The sequence below is a fragment of the Nelumbo lutea genome, chromosome 1, assembly GCF_056320005.1.
Source record: "Nelumbo lutea isolate HS-2025 chromosome 1, American lotus-T2T, whole genome shotgun sequence".
NCBI classification, from domain to species: Eukaryota; Viridiplantae; Streptophyta; class Magnoliopsida; order Proteales; family Nelumbonaceae; genus Nelumbo; species Nelumbo lutea.
Window position 1 is genome coordinate 195,990,363 of NC_142684.1, and position 20,631 is coordinate 196,010,993.

The window sequence follows — 20,631 nt, forward strand, 5'->3', positions numbered from 1 at the left end:
ACTGTGCGACTGAATTGCTTCCTTTTAGGACTGATTAAAACCCTAACTTTCCCTAACATATCAGTTTTTTTAAAGGCTGTTCTCAGAGTTCTAAGGGGGTTAGAAATCTACAGACAGCTACTGCTGTGTTGGCTAGTTGGTTTCAGATCAGAATTATTTCGGTTTTGTGCACATAATCTGAGAATACAGATCAGGCCTATACTGTTTTGATTGTGATTGGTGCTTCAAGTGTTGTTTTGAGACTTGACAGAAATGGAGTCTAAAATTCAGGCAGAAGGCAGTCTTGGGAACACCAGTTATGGTGGTATTTCTGAGATGGGTGGTCAGATTACGACTGTAAAGTTTGATGGATCAAACTACTTGGAATGGGCCCAATCAGCCATGATGACTATTGGTGGAAGAGGTAAATTAGGGTACCTCCTGGGAGATATGAAATAACCTTCCAAGGGAGACCCGACATATACCTAGTGGATGCAAGAAAACTACTTGGTTATGACATGGCTGTGTAATTCTATGCAGCCTCATATTAGCCGAAATTATTTGTGGGCAAAGACAGCTAAGGAGATATGGGATGTTATGAAAGAAACTTACTCCCAACCCCTTAATGTTGCCAGAGCATATGAATTGAAATGTGAAGTGAACACCCTTAAACAAGAAGAGAAACCGCCGGTGTCAGTCTACTTCTCTACCTTGAAGTCCCTGTGACATGAGATTGATCACTTAGAGACTCTTGAGTGGGAGAGTCCCAAAGATGCTCAGAACCATAGAAAGCACATCGAGACAAACAGAGTGTTTGAGTTCCTGGCAGGACTGAACTCAAAATATGATATTGTGAGGTAGCAAATTTTGACTAGAGACAGTGTGACTCTCTCTCAGGCTTACACATTTGTACACGGTGAAGAGACCAGAAGGAAGGTTATGATGCAACCCACATCAGCCTTTGTAGCGGCTACACCCAAATCAGGGGGTGATTCAGAGAAGGACAGGAGGAAGGAAGACAAGAAGGATGTAGTATGTGAACATTGTAAGAAACCCAAACATACAAAAGAGACATGTTGGAAACTGCATCCCCACTTGGTTCCTGCAAAGTTAAGAAACAAGAAGGGCACTGCTCATGTAGCCATGAACACTGATTCAGCATCCTCATCTGGCACAAAAGGAACATCTTTGGAGACTTAGCTACAGTTCGAGCTGCCCTAATACAGCTAGAAAAGGAGGTTGGAAATTCAGCTCAGCCACCGTAGCCTCCATCAACCCCTGTTACATTTGCCTTCGCCCATTCAGGTACTCGAGCTTCAGCCTATCATGCCTCAGCTCCAGGTACTACTGAACCTTGTTGAGTAATAGACTCAGGTGCATCTGATCACATGACTAGCATGCCTTCATTGTTTACTACTTACCATTTGTCTTCGGTAGGGATAAGGTATCTATTGTTGATGGCTCCCTGGTTCCTATTTCTAGGAAGGGTGACATCAAGCTTTCAGATATTATCTCCCTATCATCTGTTTTGCATGTTCCTAAGCTTGATACTAACCTTCATTCAGTCAGTAGTATTACCAAGCATATGAACTGCTTAGTAACCTTCTTCCCTGACCGATGTGTTTTTTAGGACTTGGAGACGCAGAAGGTGATTGGAACTGACCGTGAGACAAATGGGATCTATCTGCTTGGAGAGCGGTTCCGTCAGGGAGAGTCGGTAGAGAAGTTGTCTTTTGTTTCTCAAAGTGTGAGTCCGGTTATGCTTTGGCATAACCGATTAGGTCATTTGTCTCTTCGATCTTACAGAGTCTATATCCTACTTTATTTGAGTCTATTGAGTTGTCTCAGCTACAGTGTGAAAGTTGTTAGTTTGCTAAGCATTGTAGAAAGCCTTATTTATTGAGTAATAAAAGGAGTGATAATTCTTTCGATATTGTGCATACCGACGTTTGGGGGCCTTATCATATCCCTTCCATGGGTGGGTATAGATACTTTTTGTTATTTGTTGATGACCATACCCGTTTTTCTTGGGTTTATCTCATGCGTTCACGAGATGAGGTACATTCCCTGACCCAAAATTTTCACCAAATGATCCTAACCCAGTTTGATGCCAAGATCAAAGTTCTCCGATCTGATCTTCTTCATCATGGGGTTATCCACCAGAGCTCTTGCCCTCATACACCTTAGCAGAATGGAGTTGCCGAGAGGAAGAATAGGCACATTTTGGAAGTGGCTAGAAGCCTCATGTTTACTTCCAATGTCCCTATTCGCTTCTGGGGGGATGCTATCCTCACGGCAGTATACCTTATTAATCGGGTCCCTTCCAGGGTCCTTGATATGCGATCTCCTTTTTCGCTTCTACACCCACGTGAGGACTTGTTTTCTATTCCCTTAAGACATTCGGTTGCACTTGCTTTGTTCAGCTTCTCGGACCCCATCCCTCCAAGTTCGAACCCAAAGCCTCCAAATGCATCTTCCTTGGTTATGCACAAACTCAAAAGGGTTATTACTGTTATGATCCTATCTCCGGGAAGAAGTTTGTCTCCATGGATGTCACTTTCTTTTAGGGGACACCCTATTATCCTCGGGTTGCCCCTCAGGGGGAGAGTAGTGAGAGTGGGGGTTTGAGTTCTTGTCTTCAGGGGGAGAGCAGTAAGAGTGGGGCAGTTCCTTTACCTATTCCATTAGGTGATGAGAGCTGCAATGGTGAGGGTGGTCAGAGGGATCAGGAGTTGAGGGTTTATCACAGGCGGTGCAGGTAGGTTGATCCTGATCATTAGCAGTCCAAACCAGCTCCAATCTCATCTGCAACTCCATGTCCAGATACTTCAGTCCCAGAGCCCACAGAGACTTCCCCTACAGATGATCTTGACCTTCCAATTGCAGTCCATAAAGGGAAACAACATTGTACCACATCCACAGCCCACTGTACTTCCCATTTTTTATCCTATGATCGCCTATCTCCTACCTACAAGTCCTACCTTAGCTCCATTTCCAATGTTCCTATTCCAAGAATAGTGCAAGAAGCCCTATCCGTCCCTAAATGGAAAGATGCAATGCAAGTTGAGATGGATGCCCTGTTGAAAAACAACACTTGGGAGGTAGTTGATTTGCCAAAAGGAAAGAAACCAGTTGGATGTAGATGGGTATTTATGGTGAAGCATAATGCAGATGGATCTATTGAGAGGTATAAAGCTCGATTAGTTGCAAGAGGGTTTACACAGGCTTATGGCATAGATTACTTGGAGACATGTGCACCGGTAGCCAAGATGACTACTATTCGAGTTCTATTGTCCCTTGCAGCAAGTCACACTTGGCCTTTATACCAAATGGACGTGAAAAATGCCTTTCTGAATGGAGATCTGCAGGAAGAAGTTTACATGCGTTTGCCTCCTGGATTCTATGATGCAGAAATAGGTAAGAAGGTCTGCCGGCTCAACAAAGCTTTGTATGGTTTGAAACAATCACCTAGGGCTTGGTTCGATAGATTCAGACTAGCACTTGTAAAATTTGGATATGTACAGGCCCAGTCAGATCATACCCTATTCATCAAGAGGGTGGAGTCATCTTTGACACTACTGGCCGTATATGCTGATGATATTGTGGTCACAGGGAATGATAGCCATGAGATTGAGTCTCTTAAACAGCTTCTTCACCAAGAACTTGAGGTGAAGGACCTTGGTGTACTCCGGTATTTTTTGGGTATTGAGGTTTCTAGATCCAAACAAGGGATCTTTATATCTCAAAGGAAATATGTCCTAGACCTGTTGGCAGAAACTGGAAAGTTAGGTGTCAAGCCTGCAGATACACCAATTGAACAGAATCACAGGATTAGTGCCGAGAGTGGGGAGCTTATTGAAGACAAAGTTATGTTCCAGCAACTGGTAGGAAAGCTCCTATATCTCTGCCTCACTCGGCCAGATATTACTTATGCTGTTAGTGTTGTCAGCCAGTACATGCATTCTCCTAGAACCACACATCTTCTTGCGGTAGAAAGAATCTTAGCCTATTTGAAGAGATGCCCAGGTAGGGATATACTTTTCAAGAACAACAATCACATGAAGGTGGAGGTCTATACTAATGCAAATTGGGCTAGGAGTGTTGATGACAGAAGGTCTACCTCAGGATATTGTGCTCTTGTGGGAGGAAACCTTGTCTCCTGGAGAAGTAAGAAACAAAGTGTTGTCTCCCGGTCAAGTGCTGAAGCAAAATACAGGTCCATGGCCAATGGAGTGGCTGAAACCCTATGGCTAAGATCTCTACTTGAGGAGTTGGGTATTGAGTATGAGAAGCCCCTGATGTTGTACTGTGATAATCAAGCCGCCATTAATATAGCACATAATCCAGTACAGCATGACAGAACCAAACACATTGAAGTTGACTGCCATTTTGTGCAAGAGAGGGTCTCATCTCAAGAAGTATGCCTCCCTTACATCACATCCAGTATGCAACTAGCAAACATCCTCACTAAAGCCATATCAAGAAAGCTAGAGGCGGATCTATCCAAGTTGAGAATGATGAACATATACTCCCAACTTGAGGGGGAGTGTAGAGAACATTGATGTGAGCCCCACAGCTGTGGTCCCACTCTATCCGTAGGGTAGAATGTATCGTGTCACAGCTGTGGTTATTTTACTATTCTGTTATTTCTAGTTTCGGTTCTATATCGTTTGTTATTTGTTAGCAGTTATGATGTAAACACCAAGGGCAGATATGTCCTTTCATGTAACTAGCATAACCTATATATATTAACTTAAAGTGGCAGCGGCAGAATATTGACATTTTGTTCTTCTCCTCAAAAACTGTGTTCTATTGCTCTTTCACCACTCTTTCTTCTACTTCTTCACATTCTCTTCTCATCGAACCTGAAATCTCTTAGTGGTCAAGACTGAATAGCAGCCTTGAAATCCTACAATACCCTTCAAGCCCACTCTTTGGTTGGTCCTCCCCAATATATTTCAGTTTGCTTCATCCAATCAAAGAAACTTCCACAAACTTGGCCCATGTAAATAGTTCGTGCCATTAAGCTTAACCGTAGTCAATGGGGTATTCATTAAATCTGATTCCACTACTATAGCTGATTTAGTGCTACTACTGGAAGAAACCATAAGGAAAGTCACAAAATGCTGAACAAATACACTAGTCACCCACAACAAGAAAATCAACTTTCTACACTAGTGTTCAGCACTGAAAAAAAAAAAAAGAAAGAAAAGCTAGAAACCACACAACTCCTACTTGGGAGACCAACAACTTCACACACTTACAATTGAGTTTTCACCACACCACAACACATTGTTCAAGCTCCATACACTGGCACAAACCTGGCACACCAGCCACACAGCATAACAGTCCCTCTTTTGGACTGTGGCAAGAGGGAACCTTAGAAGAACGCCCAAAACACCATAACAGCTACAACTGAAGGATATAAAGCCTCCTTTTATGATGTAGGACCAGTCCTTTTAGGTCCTTTTTCCTTCTTGTAGTGAACAGAGCGAGCTCTCTAATTCCTAAGGCACATGAACAGTGACAGCCGAGCCCTGGTGCTCTAATACCATGTCATAAATACCAAAAAGAAGTGAAGAAAAGTTGAAATAAATAAGAAAAGAGATGAGGAAGAGATTCAATTGAGACAAGGACAAAAGGAGAGAAAAAGGAAGAAGATAGAACAAAAGAGGTCCAGAATAGAGAGATTCAAACTGCCTTGTACCTCCTGTTGACCTTTGTTTTATTAAGCTTCTAATAACAGGCAAAATTACAAAACTCCCAGAGTTGCATATAATAAAAGACTAAGAAACAAATGGGAAAAGACACTATTGCCCCTGCAATTAGACTTTAACAACCTTCATTAATTATCAGTTCCTTAACTTTTATTATTTCTTATTGCTGAATAGAACAAGTAATACAAATTCGATACATTACCTTTTCAGAAATATAGACATACCTAATACGTTGGTCTCCCACACTAGATCCACCAATCATAGATAACCACTCAGCACAATGAATTGTAGCTTCGATGTCCTAACAAGAAAAAATATGACCAGATAGCATAAATGAGGCTGAAAATTAATAGAAATGAAGACAACATAATTACACCGGTAGTCTAGTATCGAAGCAACATGAATGATGCATATTGATTGACAAAAAGAAAGGGGAATGTCACCAAAGACAAGTTGAAACAAAAGTATGTTTGAACTTTCATGAACTGAAACCAGCCTTGCATGCAACAAAATAACGTATACACTACAGTATTTCAACACAATCAAATATCTTTATAGAAATTACAAGTCAATTTAATTAGAAAGATAGGATTTTATTTCAGGCAAGAAACCTTAAGTTGTATACCAAGAAACCTGATAAAAGAAATTTTTAAAAAGGGAAGGACACAAAAAAAAATACCTTAGCAAATTTTCATGGTTATTGGACTGTTGATGAGAGCCTACTTTTGGGTAAAATACGAAGTTCCTATTGGCTTTGGGAGCAATACAAGGACCTTTTGAGCCAGGGCTTTCTATCAGATCAAGGAAGCCCAACCGTGCTACATTACAAAGATTTCTTAGACAACATTTTAAAAATAGAAGTTCAAACTGGTAAAAATTTGGAAAAGTATCCACTGCAATAATAGCTGCTCAAACTGTCATAACAGTGATTAGCCCCAAACTTTATGAAAGGACTCAATTAAACATACAAAAAATAATCATAGCAACATTCAGGTAGCTCAATTCACCAAGCGCATAAAAGGCTAATAAACCAGAAAGGACATGTAGACCTTCCAGGGTAACTAAATGAAAAGGAAAGATAAAACAAAACCGAGAAAGAATTAAAAAGGTCAACCTTCCACCCATCTTTCTGTCGCATTGAATGCTCCAAAATGATAATCAGGAAATTGTGTATCAGATCCTCTATTTCTCCGATGCTTGCCCCATTTGAGAATTTGCTCGAACCTATCTGTAAAAGCAAGCAATCCAACTAGTAGAACAGGGATAGTAATAAAATAGCATATATTATTCACAAAAAGTAGAGGGAATAACATTGTGTATGGGCATGCAAATCTGGCTTGCAACCACTCTAAAAATTCTATCTTTGACACATTGAGGCCTTGCCGCATTCAATTGTGTCACTTCTTCTGGATGATGGTTCCAGTATTCCATTTCTTAGGCATTAACATGCTGTTTTTTATTTATCATTATGATCTTAGCTCAAAAGAATGTAATGCAAGTCTTACTGTGAAACCACGCCATTATTACAGGTAATGCAAGTTTTTAAGTAGTCATATGAGTTATGGCTATTTCTGTCTAAGTTGGTCTATCTGACGATCTAGCTACTATTGACTGTTTCTTACTTCTCTAGGAGAATATTCCCTACAACCAAGGCATAGTAACCCGATGTAGATCTCCTTTCATCAATTCTATCAGCCCAATCGGCATCTGTATAAGCCTCTAAATTCATGTTTCCATGCCTAAAGAAGAGAATAGCCTTTCTTGGAGTTGCCTTCAAGCAACATAGAACCCGTTCTGCAAAATCCATATGTGTGTCTTAAGGGGCATGCATAAGCTGACTAATCACATTGTGACAGCATGTGAGATATTTGGCCATATCATGCAAAGGGATAGTAACTTCCCCAAAAGTCTCTAGAACACTCCTCTGTCTTCCAAGAGCTCACCATCATTAACTGAAAGTTTATAGTTGGCACTAATAGGTGTAGAAGCATGTTTGGCATCAAGCTTCCTAGTCTTTGTAAGAAGATCTAACACATATTTTCGTTAGGAGATGAAGATGCCATTTTTAAACTTGGAAACTTCGACTCCCAAGAAATATCTCAACTTCACTAAATCCTTAATTTCAAATCATGAGTTAAGGAAAGTTTTGAGTGTCTGAACTTCCTCTGTATCACTCCCTATAACCACAATGTCATCAACATAAACAATAAGGAAGGTAACCTAAGTACCTCTCCTCTTAACAAATAAGGTATGGTCAGACTATGTCTATGTATAGCCAAAATCAACAAGTGTAGCTCTAAATCCGTCAAACCAAGCTCGTGGAGATATTTTGAGGCTATAAAGGGATTTCTTCAACTTGCATACTTTGCCCCACATTGCCTTACCACACATACATGGGGAAGGGACATATAAACCTCTTCAGTCAAATCTCCAATTAAGAAAGCATTCTTAACATCAAATTGATGTAATGGCCAATCATAATTCACTACCAAGGACAATAGAACTCTCATTGTGGTCATTTTTGCAACTGGTGAAAAGGTCTCCATACAATCAACTCCATATACCTGAGTATACCCCTTGGCTACAAGTCAAGCCTTATACCTCTCAATGGTGCCATCAGCATGATACTTGACGGTGAGCACCCACTTACATCCCACTGGTTCCTTTCCGTGAGGCAAATCCACAATATACTGGGTATTATTTTTGTGAAGTAATTCTAGTTTAGTTTTCATTGCCTCCCTCTATTATGTAACTAAGCCTCTATAACTGACTTGGGTATAGGCTGAGAAGAAATAGAGGCTAAGAAAGAACAATAAGATGGGGAAAACAGGCTATAAGATAAGTGTTTAGAAATACAATGTTGTTTATATTTCCTCTTATCTTTTCTCACAGCTATAAGTAGGCCCAAGTCTGGGAAGGGAGGTTTTAGAGTAGGTGATAAAGGACTTGTCCTCTTTTTAGGAGTCATGAGTGTCTAAGGCTCAACTGTAGATGGTAGAACAACCTATTCATGTCATAGCCTTTGTCTTAGGTACCACCTCTGAACAATAGGATGAGTAGTGAAAACTGGAGGACTAGCAAGTAGAGGAAGAGGAGCAGGAATGGAAGAACTAAACTGCAAATGGGACAGAAGAAACCACAAGAGATTCAACCCCAAGGTCAACAGGAGAATGACCATAAAAAGGAAGTGACTCAACAAAGGTGACATCCATAGAAACAAAACGAGTGCCACTGGTGAGATCAAAACAGCAATAATCCTTTTGTGTGGAGGCATACCCTAGAAAAATATACTTCCAAGCCTTGGGTTCAAACTTATGTCTCTAAGAGCTAGGAACATGAACATAACATGTGCAACCAAAGAGACGCAAAGGAATAGGAAACACTTCACCCTCAGGGAACAAGATGGCAAAGGGATATTTGAACCCTAAGACTTGAAAAAGGCGTGCAAATAATAAGAAAAGTAGTTGTTATAACTGCATCACCCCAAAATTTCACTAGAACATGGGAGGTAAAAAGAATGCTCCTGGCTACTTCAACAACATGTTGATTTTCTTTCTACCACTCCATTCTATTCTAGAGTATGGAGAAAAGAAATCTGACATACAACCCCAAACCTCTCAAAATATGAAACAGGATCCTTCTCAGAATATTTCTTAGCGTTGTTTGATCAGAATATCTTGATGCAGGTATCAAATTGGGTAAGCACAAATTCATGAAATTGCTTTACAAGTTGGGTACTTTAGCATGAGAATGCATAAGGTAAAATCAAGTATAACAAGAAAAGTTATCAATAAATAGAATAAAGTATTTATAACCACCCATGCAAGGCAAATGGTATGGCCCCCACACATCAAAGTGAACAATATGAAAAGGAACTATAGATTTTTTATTAATTGTAGAATAAAAGTTTCTACAATGCTTTAACAACTCACATGACTCACAATGTAGACTTGGCAACTTAGTCTCCTTAAACAAAGCTGGAAACAAAAGACTCAACAAAGAAATAGAAATATGACTCAAATGATAATGACAAAACATAATACAACTAGCTGACTCTGACATATTAGAACCAAAACCAGCTTTCTGAGTTGATACTTGACTTTGTCCAAGCATATCCAACAAGTATATCCCATTTGCCTCATGGCCACTCCCAATCACCTTCTGAGATTTCATGTCCTGAAAAACACAATAAGAAGGGAAAAATGTTACATTGCAATTCAAGGATTTTGTCAAATTACTAACTGAAAGCAAGTTAGTATTTAGTTTAAGAACATGAAGAACCGAGGATAACGTGAGGGTATCTGAAGCTCTAATGTTTCCCTTACTAGAGATAGGAGCAAGGGAGCCATCAACAAGGGAGATCTTGTCTCAGCCAGATAAAAGTTGGTAAGTAGAAAATAAATGGGACACACTAACCATATGGTCAAAGGCATTAAATTATCCAAGGGATCCTACGATTACCTGATATAGAAGCATGATTTCCAGTAACACGAATACTTGAATGGGCATATGCAGAGGGAACCATCTCCTAAAAAGGTACTAGCTATAGTAGACTCTAAGTGGTTAATGAGTCGTTCATACTTCTCACACTCTGCTCTAGTAGCTGCAAGTTGTTCTCCCACTAATTTCTCATAACTAGAACCTTTTTCAACCTCATAAGAGGTGGCTACTGTAATCTTTCTCGATAGGGAGAAATGAGAGAGAAGGGAAGGGAGAGGAGAGAAGAAAGAGAGGAGAAGAGGAGAAAGAGAGAGAGAGATTGGAATCAAAAGACTAATTGTTGGCCGGTGCCTAGCTTACTATTTATATTAACTTAATATAAAGAGAAGAGAAAACTACAATTATGCCCCTGGCCACTCCCTACTAACAAACAAATAACAAGACAATAAAAGATACTGGCTGACAGCATCTTAGGCTAACAACATGTTACCAACAACTGTAAAAGAAGCAAAATAAACAACTCTCACAACACTCCCCCTCAAGTTGGGCTAAATATGTCTATCATGCCCAGCTTGTCACATAACTCATTGTGTCATGAGTATAAAAGTCCTTTTGTGAAGATATCAGCAAGTTGTTCCTTGGAGTTGACATAAGGGATGCAAATTTCACTTTTTTCTAATTTTTCCCTTATGAAGTGTTTGTCCACTTCAATGTGCTTGGTCCTCTCATGTAGGACAGGATTGCTGGCGATGTTTATGGCTGCCTTGTTGTCACAATAGAGAGACATAGGATTATGAACAGCAACTCCAAGCTCCCCTAGAAGGTTCTTTAGCCAAAGAACTTCAACCACCCCATGTGCCATAGCTCTATATTCCGCTTCAGCACTTGACCTTGCTACCACACTTTGTTTCTTGCTCTTCCAGGTCACTAGATTTCCTCCCACAAAAGTACAATACCCACTTGCGGACTTTCTATCATCCACAGCACCTGCCCACTCAGCATCTGTAAAGACTTCCACCTTTAGGTGATTATGTTTACTGAATAGTAGACCTATCCCCGGATACATTTTTAAGTATCTAAGGACTTTTTCTGCTGCCTCCATGTGTGGTTTCTCAAGAGAGTGCATGAATTGGCTCAGGACCCCAACTGAATAGGCAATGTCTGGATGGGTCATGGACAAATAAATCAACTTTCCCACTAACCTTTGGAATTGTTTCACATCTTTCAGAGGTTCACCATCACAGTCACCAAATTTATGATCAACATCCATAGGAGTATCTACTGGCCTTGCGCCTAATTTGCTTGTGTCTTGTAACAGATCAAGGGTGTACTTCCTTTGAGAAATGAAGATGCCCTTTTTTGAGCGGACAACTTCAATTCCAAGAAAATACTTTAGAGGACATAGATCTTTTACTTCAAATTTAGATGCAATGAATTGTTTCAACTTTTGTATTTCTGAACTCCAATTTGTTGTAATGATGATATCATCCACATACACTATCAATACAACAACCTGTTCTCGACACCTCTTCGCAAAGAGTGTGATCAGACTGACATTGCTTGAACCCTACTTGTTGAACTACCATATGAAACTTACTGAACCAAGCCCTGGGAGATTGTTTTAAACCATAAAGAGACTTTCTCAGCTTGCACACCTTATTTTCACTTCCCTTGGCACAGAGTCCAAGGGGTTGAACCATGTATACTTCCTCCTCTAGGTCACCATTTAAAAAGGCATTCTTTATGTCCAGTTGATGCAATTCCCAGTCAAGGTTAGCAGCTAATGATAGAAGAACTCGAATTGAGTTCATCTTAGCTACTGAAGCAAATGTCTCATCATAGTCAACCCCGTACACTTGTTTACCCCTTGGCTACTAATCTTGCTTTGTACCTTTTAACTGTCTCGTCCATTCTGAGTTTAATTGTAAACACCCACTTACACCCCACGGGGTCTTTCCCCCTTGAAAGATTGATGAGAATAAAAATTATCATATTTTTATCCCTTAATATCCAGTCTTTTACACTTATTTAGTACCTAATTGGACTCACTATTCTTGTATTTCGATTTAGGGTGCGAAAGAAGACGTTAAGTAAAAAACAAGGCTAATCAGGTAATTTTGCACAGTTTTGGTGTCGTGCGGTAATTTGGGTATAATTCTCCCACTGAACTCCGATTGAGATAATTCAAGATGCATTGGAAAGATAAGAAAAAACTCTACAACTATCATGTTTTGAGTTTTGATAGATTCGGACTGCATCGAGGTCAAAATCGAGCCCGAAGTCTACGACAATTTGTAGAGAAGCCCTGTTCGCAGAGAAGCCATGTTCGCAGAGAAGCCCAATTCACAGAGAAGCCTTGCAGCGGCCCAATTCGTTGAGAAAGCCCAATACGAATTTAGCATGCATTTATAAGAATCATTAAAGAGTCCTATCGGATTCAATTTTCTGTTGTATTTCTAGAAAGATAAAAGAGATTAAGACCAGTTAAGAGATAGGAGTAGATTAGATCTAATCTAGGCATTATCTATTAGAGAACTAAACTCCCAATGAAGAAAGAACTCCTTAAAGGAGCAAGAGACAGCTCCCTCCTAAGTCTATATAAAGGGGGCGGATAGCACCCAAGGACACCATCAAATCCTCCAAGAGAGCTTCAACCTTCAAAGAGAGCAATCAGCAACCAAGGAGGAAGAAGCAGAGTTCGCCCCCTCTCATCTAGAAGTTGCGATTTCATCATAAAGTGTCTGTAAGGTTTTATTTTCTGGTTGAAGGGATAGGGAAGTTTTGATTCTATAAACATTGTGAGATCTAATTGATTTTTATTTTAGTTCATTGTTTATGGGTATTCATATGTTTTCTGCGATTTCCTGTAAAGATTATTTTTATTGATTAAGCAAGAAGGGCCCCTTGCTCATTCAATGAGAATAATCTATGGCCGACTGAACCTCCAATTTCGTATACGATTGGTAGGTTTAATCAGGGTGGCAACTAACATAAATTGATTACAAAAAAGTTTTCGATCTATGTTAGGAAGATATATGATCTGGTTTAAACGGTTTGAGCTTGTGAGATCACTGACCAGAATTGGGTCTCTCCCCTCTTAATGCTATTAATAGATTAAATGCTAAGAGCTTGTTTAGGACTGTCTATTAATAAGAGAAGCAATCAAAGAGCTTGTTTTGGTTGTCGAATAATACGAGTAGAGGCTGGCTGTTAGAGCTTGTTAATGGCTATAACCAATTTATTCGTAAACATATGAATTTATCCTTGCATCAAGGATCAATGATAAGAATCGAAGCTGAACTTGTCCCTTCAACTAGAAGCTATCGTCCAGCGATTTGATCTTTGCTTTCTGTTATTTTCTTTTATTTCATCTTATCTTCCTTATCTTAACAACCCCCTACTTCGTTTACTTGGAAATAAATCCACCCAATCCCTGGGGAGACGACCTTGCTCATCACTATATACAAATTATTCACTTCGAGCAAGACTTTTTATCTTTGGTTGGATTCGACACCCACCATTTAAAAAGGCATTCTTTATGTCCAGTTGATGCAATTCCCATTCAAGGTTAGCAGCTAATGATAGAAGAACTCAAATTGAGTTCATCTTAGCTACTAAAGCAAATGTCTCATCATAATCAACCCTGTACACTTGAGTGTACCCCTTGGCTACTAATCTTGCTTTGTACCTTTCAATTGTCTCGCCCGCTCTGCGTTTAATTGTAAACACCCACTTACACCCCACGGGGTCTTTCCCCCTTGGAAGATCCACCAATTCCCAAGTTTGATTTTTATGGAGGGCATTAATCTCCTCCTTCATAGCATCTGTACATTCAAGGTATTTTAAGGCCTCTACAACATTTCTGGGTACAAGGATGTAATCAACTACAATAGGACTCAAAAAAAGACACATCCATAGAGACAAAAGACTTATGACTAACGGGATCAAAGCACTGGTACCCTTTTTGAGAGGAGGGATACCCCAGTAAAATACAAGGAATGGACTGAGGGTCTAACTTACCACGAGACGGAGACAAATCATGGACAAAGGCATGACAACCAAATACTCTCATGGGAATGGAAAATAAATGGGACTAAAGGAACAACAACTGATGAGGGGCCATGTAGTTCAGCACTCTGGAGGGCATGCACCATCGGCACAAAAACAGGGCCAAGGGAAGAGCCAACACACAACTAAGAAGCAACAGTAACACCAATAACAGCTTGGACAGCAAACTATAGGAAGAAGAAAAAACCCAAAAAAAATTAGAAACACTCCATTAAAGGCATTGAAATAGCCTCAAACTAAAATCTGAATTTTTTGTTAATTTCCTTCTGGAAAAGTCATAACAAATCACAGAGGTTTCACATGAAGGTGAAACCTATACCAAAAAATCCCTAAATTCATGGTGATTTGAACCATACCAGTTTCAAGGATGGTTGCCACCACTTGTACGGGCTGCTGATGTCATCCGGTGGTGGTTTGACGTCAGCAAGTTGCCACTAGGTTAACAGTTGTAATATGTTATGTATTAGCGGAGGGGTATTTCTGGAATTTCCCTTATCTATTTGTTATAAATTGTCACCCTAAGTATAAATACCAACTTAGGTGCTGCTAGCTTCTTCTCTTCTTCTTTCTTCTTCTCTTCCTTCTCTCTCTTTACTTTGTTTTTCATCTTTCTGGATTACATGGTATAGGAGCACTGATCCGGGCCTAATCTTCTCAAACCGCGTTCTTCATCTGAAGCTTATTTTTCTATTGGAAGAAGAAGAAAACTCCTCCAGACTGACCTAAACTTATAGTCTTCCCTGTTTTTCCATTCTCTCTTGGTCATTGAACCAAGGAAAGTTTCTGTGGTGATTGTTGCGACAGCCAAATGAATGAGTAGCATTCTCTAGGGCTTGCACCTAACTTTTATGGACTGTGGGTTGTAAAATCACTACTATACTCCAGGTATGTACTGTTGCGTTCATATCTAAGTGTGTGATAGCTGTAAATGTCACAGTTTGGAGTTGTAGGGGCTGGTTGTCACCTTTCTATAAGCTAATGTCTATTTGGCTAGGGTTTGCAGACCTACAGTTCTCTGAGCTTGTTTCTTGAAGCTTTTCAAGTCTCAATTGGTGGAAGTATTGTTGTCCTCCTTGTTTGGTGTGTTGTTCTCTATTTGGGTGGTTGGTTAAACCCCTATTTGTACTATTACACCCTTTGATGGACTGAATTATCTGGAATAGTCCAAAGGAATTAAACTATAGGCCACAACTAGGGGGAAAGCTGGTTACATAAATGAAAAGGTTAAAGAGCCAAAATTTGGTACAGCTGAACAATAGATGGGACAAAGAAAACAGCATGGTTATGTCACGGCTTTTGGGTTCTATGCTGCCTCATGTAGAGAAAAACTTCATATGGGCTGATATAGCTTGTGAGATTTGGGAACAAGTCAAAGACATTATGCGAAAATTTACCAGCTCCAAGCATAATCATCTACTTGTAAGCAAGGAGACCATAGCCTATCTGCATACTACTCAGCCCTTACCTTTGTATGGAAGGAGCTAGACCATTATCAGACCACTGAATGGAAGAATGATGAGGATGATAAAGCCTAGAAAAAATGTCTCCCAACGAGTGTTTGCTTTCTTATTGAGGCTGAATCTTGTTTATCAGCCACTTCGGGTGCAGATATTGGGAAGTAGAAAACTTCCCTTAATAATAGGAGGTATATGCCTTGGTTCAATCTAAAGAGAGTACAAAAAATCTAATGAATGTTTCTGAGGGGGAGCAGCTAGTTGCCCTAACTGCAAGAAGGGATAACATTGGAATGAAAAAGGGAGAATCAAGGAAAAATCATGACAAGGATAAACTATGGTGCACACTGCCAAAGGCCTAGACACACCCAAGAGACCTATTGGGAGTTGGTGGGGAAGCCCAAGTGGGCAACCAAAAATCAAGATATATCAAATAAGCCTACTCAGAAGAAATCTACCTCCACAAACCAGGCTGCATAAGATTGTCAATCAAATAATTTGACTACTATTACTTTCCAAGAGCATTCAGTTGGTTCTGACCCTAAGGAAGACATCATAAACTCCTTTAGAGATCACTTGGAACTATATGGTAGGACCCTTGGAGAGATGGATAGGTTTGCTCCTACCCCTTCTACCTCTTTTTCTTCTACATCAGGTAAAAGTGCTTCTACATTTCATGTGTCTACATATGTTCTAGATTCCCCTTGGATCATTGACTCAGGGGCATCAAATCATATGACTAGTAAAACAAATTCATTTCAGACCTACACCCTTCTCTCCGGTAGGGACAAAGTGAGACTAGTTGATCGGTCCTCCACTATTGCTAGTCAAGGATCTGTATATCCCTTTTAGATGGACCTTTTTACCCCATGCCCTTCATGTTCCCAAACTTCCTATTAACTTGTTGCCATTAATAGTAAAGGAGATATGGTTGATGGCCTCTACATCTTGGAGAATAAAGTTGTTCCTACAGTATCAGCTCCTGTGAGTCTTATTAGTTAGTCAGTGAGTCAGTTTACTAAAAGTCAAGTGTGGTTGTGGCATAATCGCCTTGATCATTTGTCCTTTGAGTCTTTGAAAGTTATGTTTCCTGAAGTTTTTATGTTTGTTCATTACTGGATTGCAATGTTAAACAAGTCAATTAAGCAAGCATTGTAGAACAAATTTTCCTTCAAGTAATAAAAGATTTGTTTTGCCTTTCCATGTTGTGTTTTCTAATGTTTGGAGCCCAGTGAACATACCCACTGCATGGTACAAGTATTTTATCAGCTTCATTGATAATTATACCAAAACACTTGGATATATCCTATGCATTCCAGATAAGAGGTACCCAGAATTGTGATAGATTTTCACTGCATGGTTTTTAACTCAATTCTATGTTGAAGTTCAAATTTTCCAATCGAATAATGAGAAAGAATACTTTCATCATGATTTAACTGAATTTTTTACATCTCATGGATCTCTTCATAGAAGCTCTTGTGTTAAAACACTACAACAAAATGGTGTTGCCAAAAGGAAGAATCGACATCTTCTTGAAGCTGCCAATAGTATGATGCTACACATGAATGTTTCCAAACGATTCTACGTTGATGCTATGATGATTGCGGCTTATGTTATCAATAGTATGCCATCACATCTCTTACAGTACAAGGCCCCAGATCAGCTCCTTTTTCCCCAATCTCCTCTATCTTCTATGCCATTAGGTGCGTTTGGTTGTAAGTTCTTTGTTCACGACTTGTCTCCAAACTGGGGTAAGTTGGACCTCAAGTCTATTCCATGTATTTTTTTGGGGTTATCCATCTTCCCAGAAAGCAGGGGCAGAGCTAGGAAATTTTTATGAGGGGGGCCAAAACCTAAGGTAGATTGGGAGGAGGGGGGAGGGAGAATAAATATGGATGGTCATAGGGGGGGCCAACCCATTGGGGTGGGGAGTAGGGAGGGGAAATTTTATATAGAATAGTAGGGATTTTTGGGCCATGGGGGGGGGGGGGGGGGGGGGGGCATGGCTCCCCTGGGTCCCCCCTAGCTCCACCCCTGCCAAAAAGGCTAAAAATGCTTTAATCCTATCACACATAAGTACTTTGTATCGATGGATGTATCATTTTTGAGTCTGAACCTTTCTTCCAGGCATCTCCTCAGGGGGAGAATAGTGTGGAGGAGGAGAGGCAAGTCCCTCAGGTTTCTCTTCTTTTTATTCCTAACTCTTCTTCTATTCATGTTTTCCTAAGGCGTCATAAGGGAGAGTCTTGTAATGAGAGCACTCCTTCCCCTCCTCCTCCACCTCCGGTGTATCAGTCTCGATCTTAGCACAAGTTCTTCTTCCTCTCATCCTTGTAATGAGGGCATTCCTTCCCCTCCTCCTCCACCTCTTGTGTATTAGCCTTGGTCCTAGTAGCAATTCTTCATCAAGTGCAATAAGGAGAGTCTTGAATCTGAATTCCCATCACAATCTAATCCCCTGAACACATGTAATTATGAACCTCCTAGTACTTCTATTACCAATCCTAATCTTTACCTTCCTATATTGCCCTGCAAGGGAAAGAGAACATGTACCAAGTATCCTATTACTAATTATGTGTCATATGATGCTCACTCACCCTCCTATTATGCCTATATTTCTGCCATCTCCTATGTTTCTATTCCTCACAGTGTTACAGAAGCAATGCAATCTCCTCACTAGAAGGAGGCTATGAACAAAGAGATGGAAGCCTTGATAAGGTCCCTATTGGGTGTAAGTGGGTGTACAGACTTGAATAAAAAGAAACAAAAAGATTTATTTTCTGATGTAATTTCAGAGAGAAAAGAGAAGAAAGATCAATCTAGGACCAAAGAGAAGAAGAGAGAAAGAAAGGGTGCAGTTCATCCTGTCTAGCCGCCCCACTAATTCTTATTTATACTTGTAACTTAAACGATAGACAGAATTCCTCTAATACCCCTACTAACTTCATAAGAAAACAAAATAAAAAAAAAAATAATGGCCTAACTACCATAACTGCCATGAAATAACATAAGGAAATAAACAAAAATAAAGTGTGGGACCACACACTAACAACTATCTCTACATACACTATTAAGCACAAAGATTATGATTCAATTGAGAGGTATAAAGCTTGTCTTGTGGCCAAAGGATATACTCAAACCTATCGCATTGATTATCTAGAGCAACATGGGCAGCCCAAGGCCTTCAGGTGTAGGGGGAAGTATTTAGAATGATAGAGGTACTGTAATGGCAATGAACCTAGGTCCAAAGGGGAACAGGACTCATTAAGGTATGGGGTCTATATTCCAAAAGGCAATTGAATTAAAGATTAACAAGTTAATTAGAGAGGGTGATTTGAAGTTGGTAGTGGATGGTTGCTAAAGAAAGAGAAGGCTTTATCAGTTTATAGGAATGAAATTAAAAAAACCAAAGGCTTACAAGTGCAGATACAACATGTGCAAAGATTAGCCAATAGTATGCAATTATCAAAAAAAAAAAAGATTAGCCAATAGTTATGGCTGATGCATTGGCCAAACAAGGGATCAATAGGGGTAAGTTTTTTGGGGCTTTGTTGTCATCAAGGAACCATTTAACCTAAAATCTTAAGCTGCTAGGCGAGATCCCAGAATAGGTTTTTATTATCTAACATGCCTATTGGGCTTAAAGAGTAAACAAGCACAAGCCCACCCATACCTTGTGCTGAAATTTAATCAATTATAATGGGGGTGACAAGGATTGAACACTAGACCACTTAGCCAAACAGGCTCTAATACCATATCAAGGAACCATTCAACCTAGGCTTAAGCTTTTAAGTTGAACGGTTCCTTGACATGGTATCAAAGCCTGTTTAACGAAGTGGTGTACTGTTCAATCCCCATTATCCCCATTATAATTAATTAAATTTCAGGAGTTGCCCGTGCTTGTCCACACTTCAAGCTCGATGGGTTTTCATGTGAGGGGGCATGTTAGAGAATAAAATCCTATTCAGGGATATCACTTAACAGCTTAACCTTTTAGGTTAAATGATTCTTTGACAGTTGTAATACATATAAATGGGGGAGAGACTGCTGACATGCTCTCCACTGTTGTAAATTTCCTGTACACTTTGTTTATAAGAAATGAATGAATTCATGGTTATTTATCAGAAAAAAAGTTCTACCTCATAATTAGAAATAAGAACCTCCAAAATCCACTCAGGCCACTCTTCCATATTAGTAAGGCAGCTTCTATTCTCCGGATGACTACAAGCCAAAAACAAAATATCCTGAAATCACAATGAAAGAAACAGTTCAGAAACAAAGCTTATTAGAAATCTGGCAAGGTTTTTGACAAGTGAAAAGGAAAGAAAGGGTTGGAAGAGTATTAATAGAAAAACACGCATCTATATACATGGAAAACCCCTGAAACTTTTAAATGGCCATCACTTCTATATTCTGGCTATTCACTATAAAGACCCACACCATGCCATCATTGTCAATGTGGTGTTTTTCTTAGAAGAGATTATGGTCAATCAGAATTGTTGAGAGATATATTGTATTTGGGTTTCCTTTCAAGGAGAGTGTTAGAGGTTACAAGGATGTATGTATTTATGGAAGAGGGGTCTGTGTGTAATTCATAGTTTTCAAGGCACCAAGGCGAGGCTGGGCATTAGGGAGGGGCGCCTTGTCACCTAGGTGCCTAGGCGATGGACTTTTTTATATAGAAAATATAGATCCTAGGGTAGTTTCCTAGGCAATGGACTTTTTCATACTTTTCATAAGAAAAGTATAGAGTTCATGTTAAAGTATAGAAAATGTGTTGATTAGACAAAATTTTAAGTTCTTCCTTACTTATTGGTTCAGGTTTTAAAGTCTCTGAGGGTTCAATAAGAAAATAATAAAAACAAATTAGTATATAAACACATAAAATGAATATTCTAGTTTAATAGTGCCTATTTTATAATTATAATGTCAAAAATAAAGAATAAAAAAGTATTTTACAATACATAGTACAA

The 20,631-nt window shown here is 39.6% G+C and overlaps 1 protein-coding gene across 5 annotated transcripts in view; it reads right to left on the minus strand.

The window, feature by feature from the left end:
* The window catches only part of LOC148880171 (BEACH domain-containing protein C2-like), a 149,556-nt gene that overhangs the window by 112,250 nt on the left and 16,675 nt on the right, over positions 1-20,631 (minus strand). For all 5 annotated transcript variants that reach the window (XR_016104484.1, XR_016104483.1, XM_088961987.1 and 2 more), the window contains 3 exons: positions 19,798-19,902; positions 6,811-6,924; positions 5,921-5,997 (listed from right to left, as the gene is read on the minus strand). Coding sequence is in view for 3 of the 5 variants with exons in the window: in XM_088961987.1 (XP_088818113.1) it covers positions 5,921-5,997; positions 6,811-6,924; positions 19,798-19,902 (296 nt within the window). In the remaining 2 variants the exon portion in view is untranslated. The remainder of the gene's footprint in view (positions 1-5,920; positions 5,998-6,810; positions 6,925-19,797; positions 19,903-20,631) is intronic.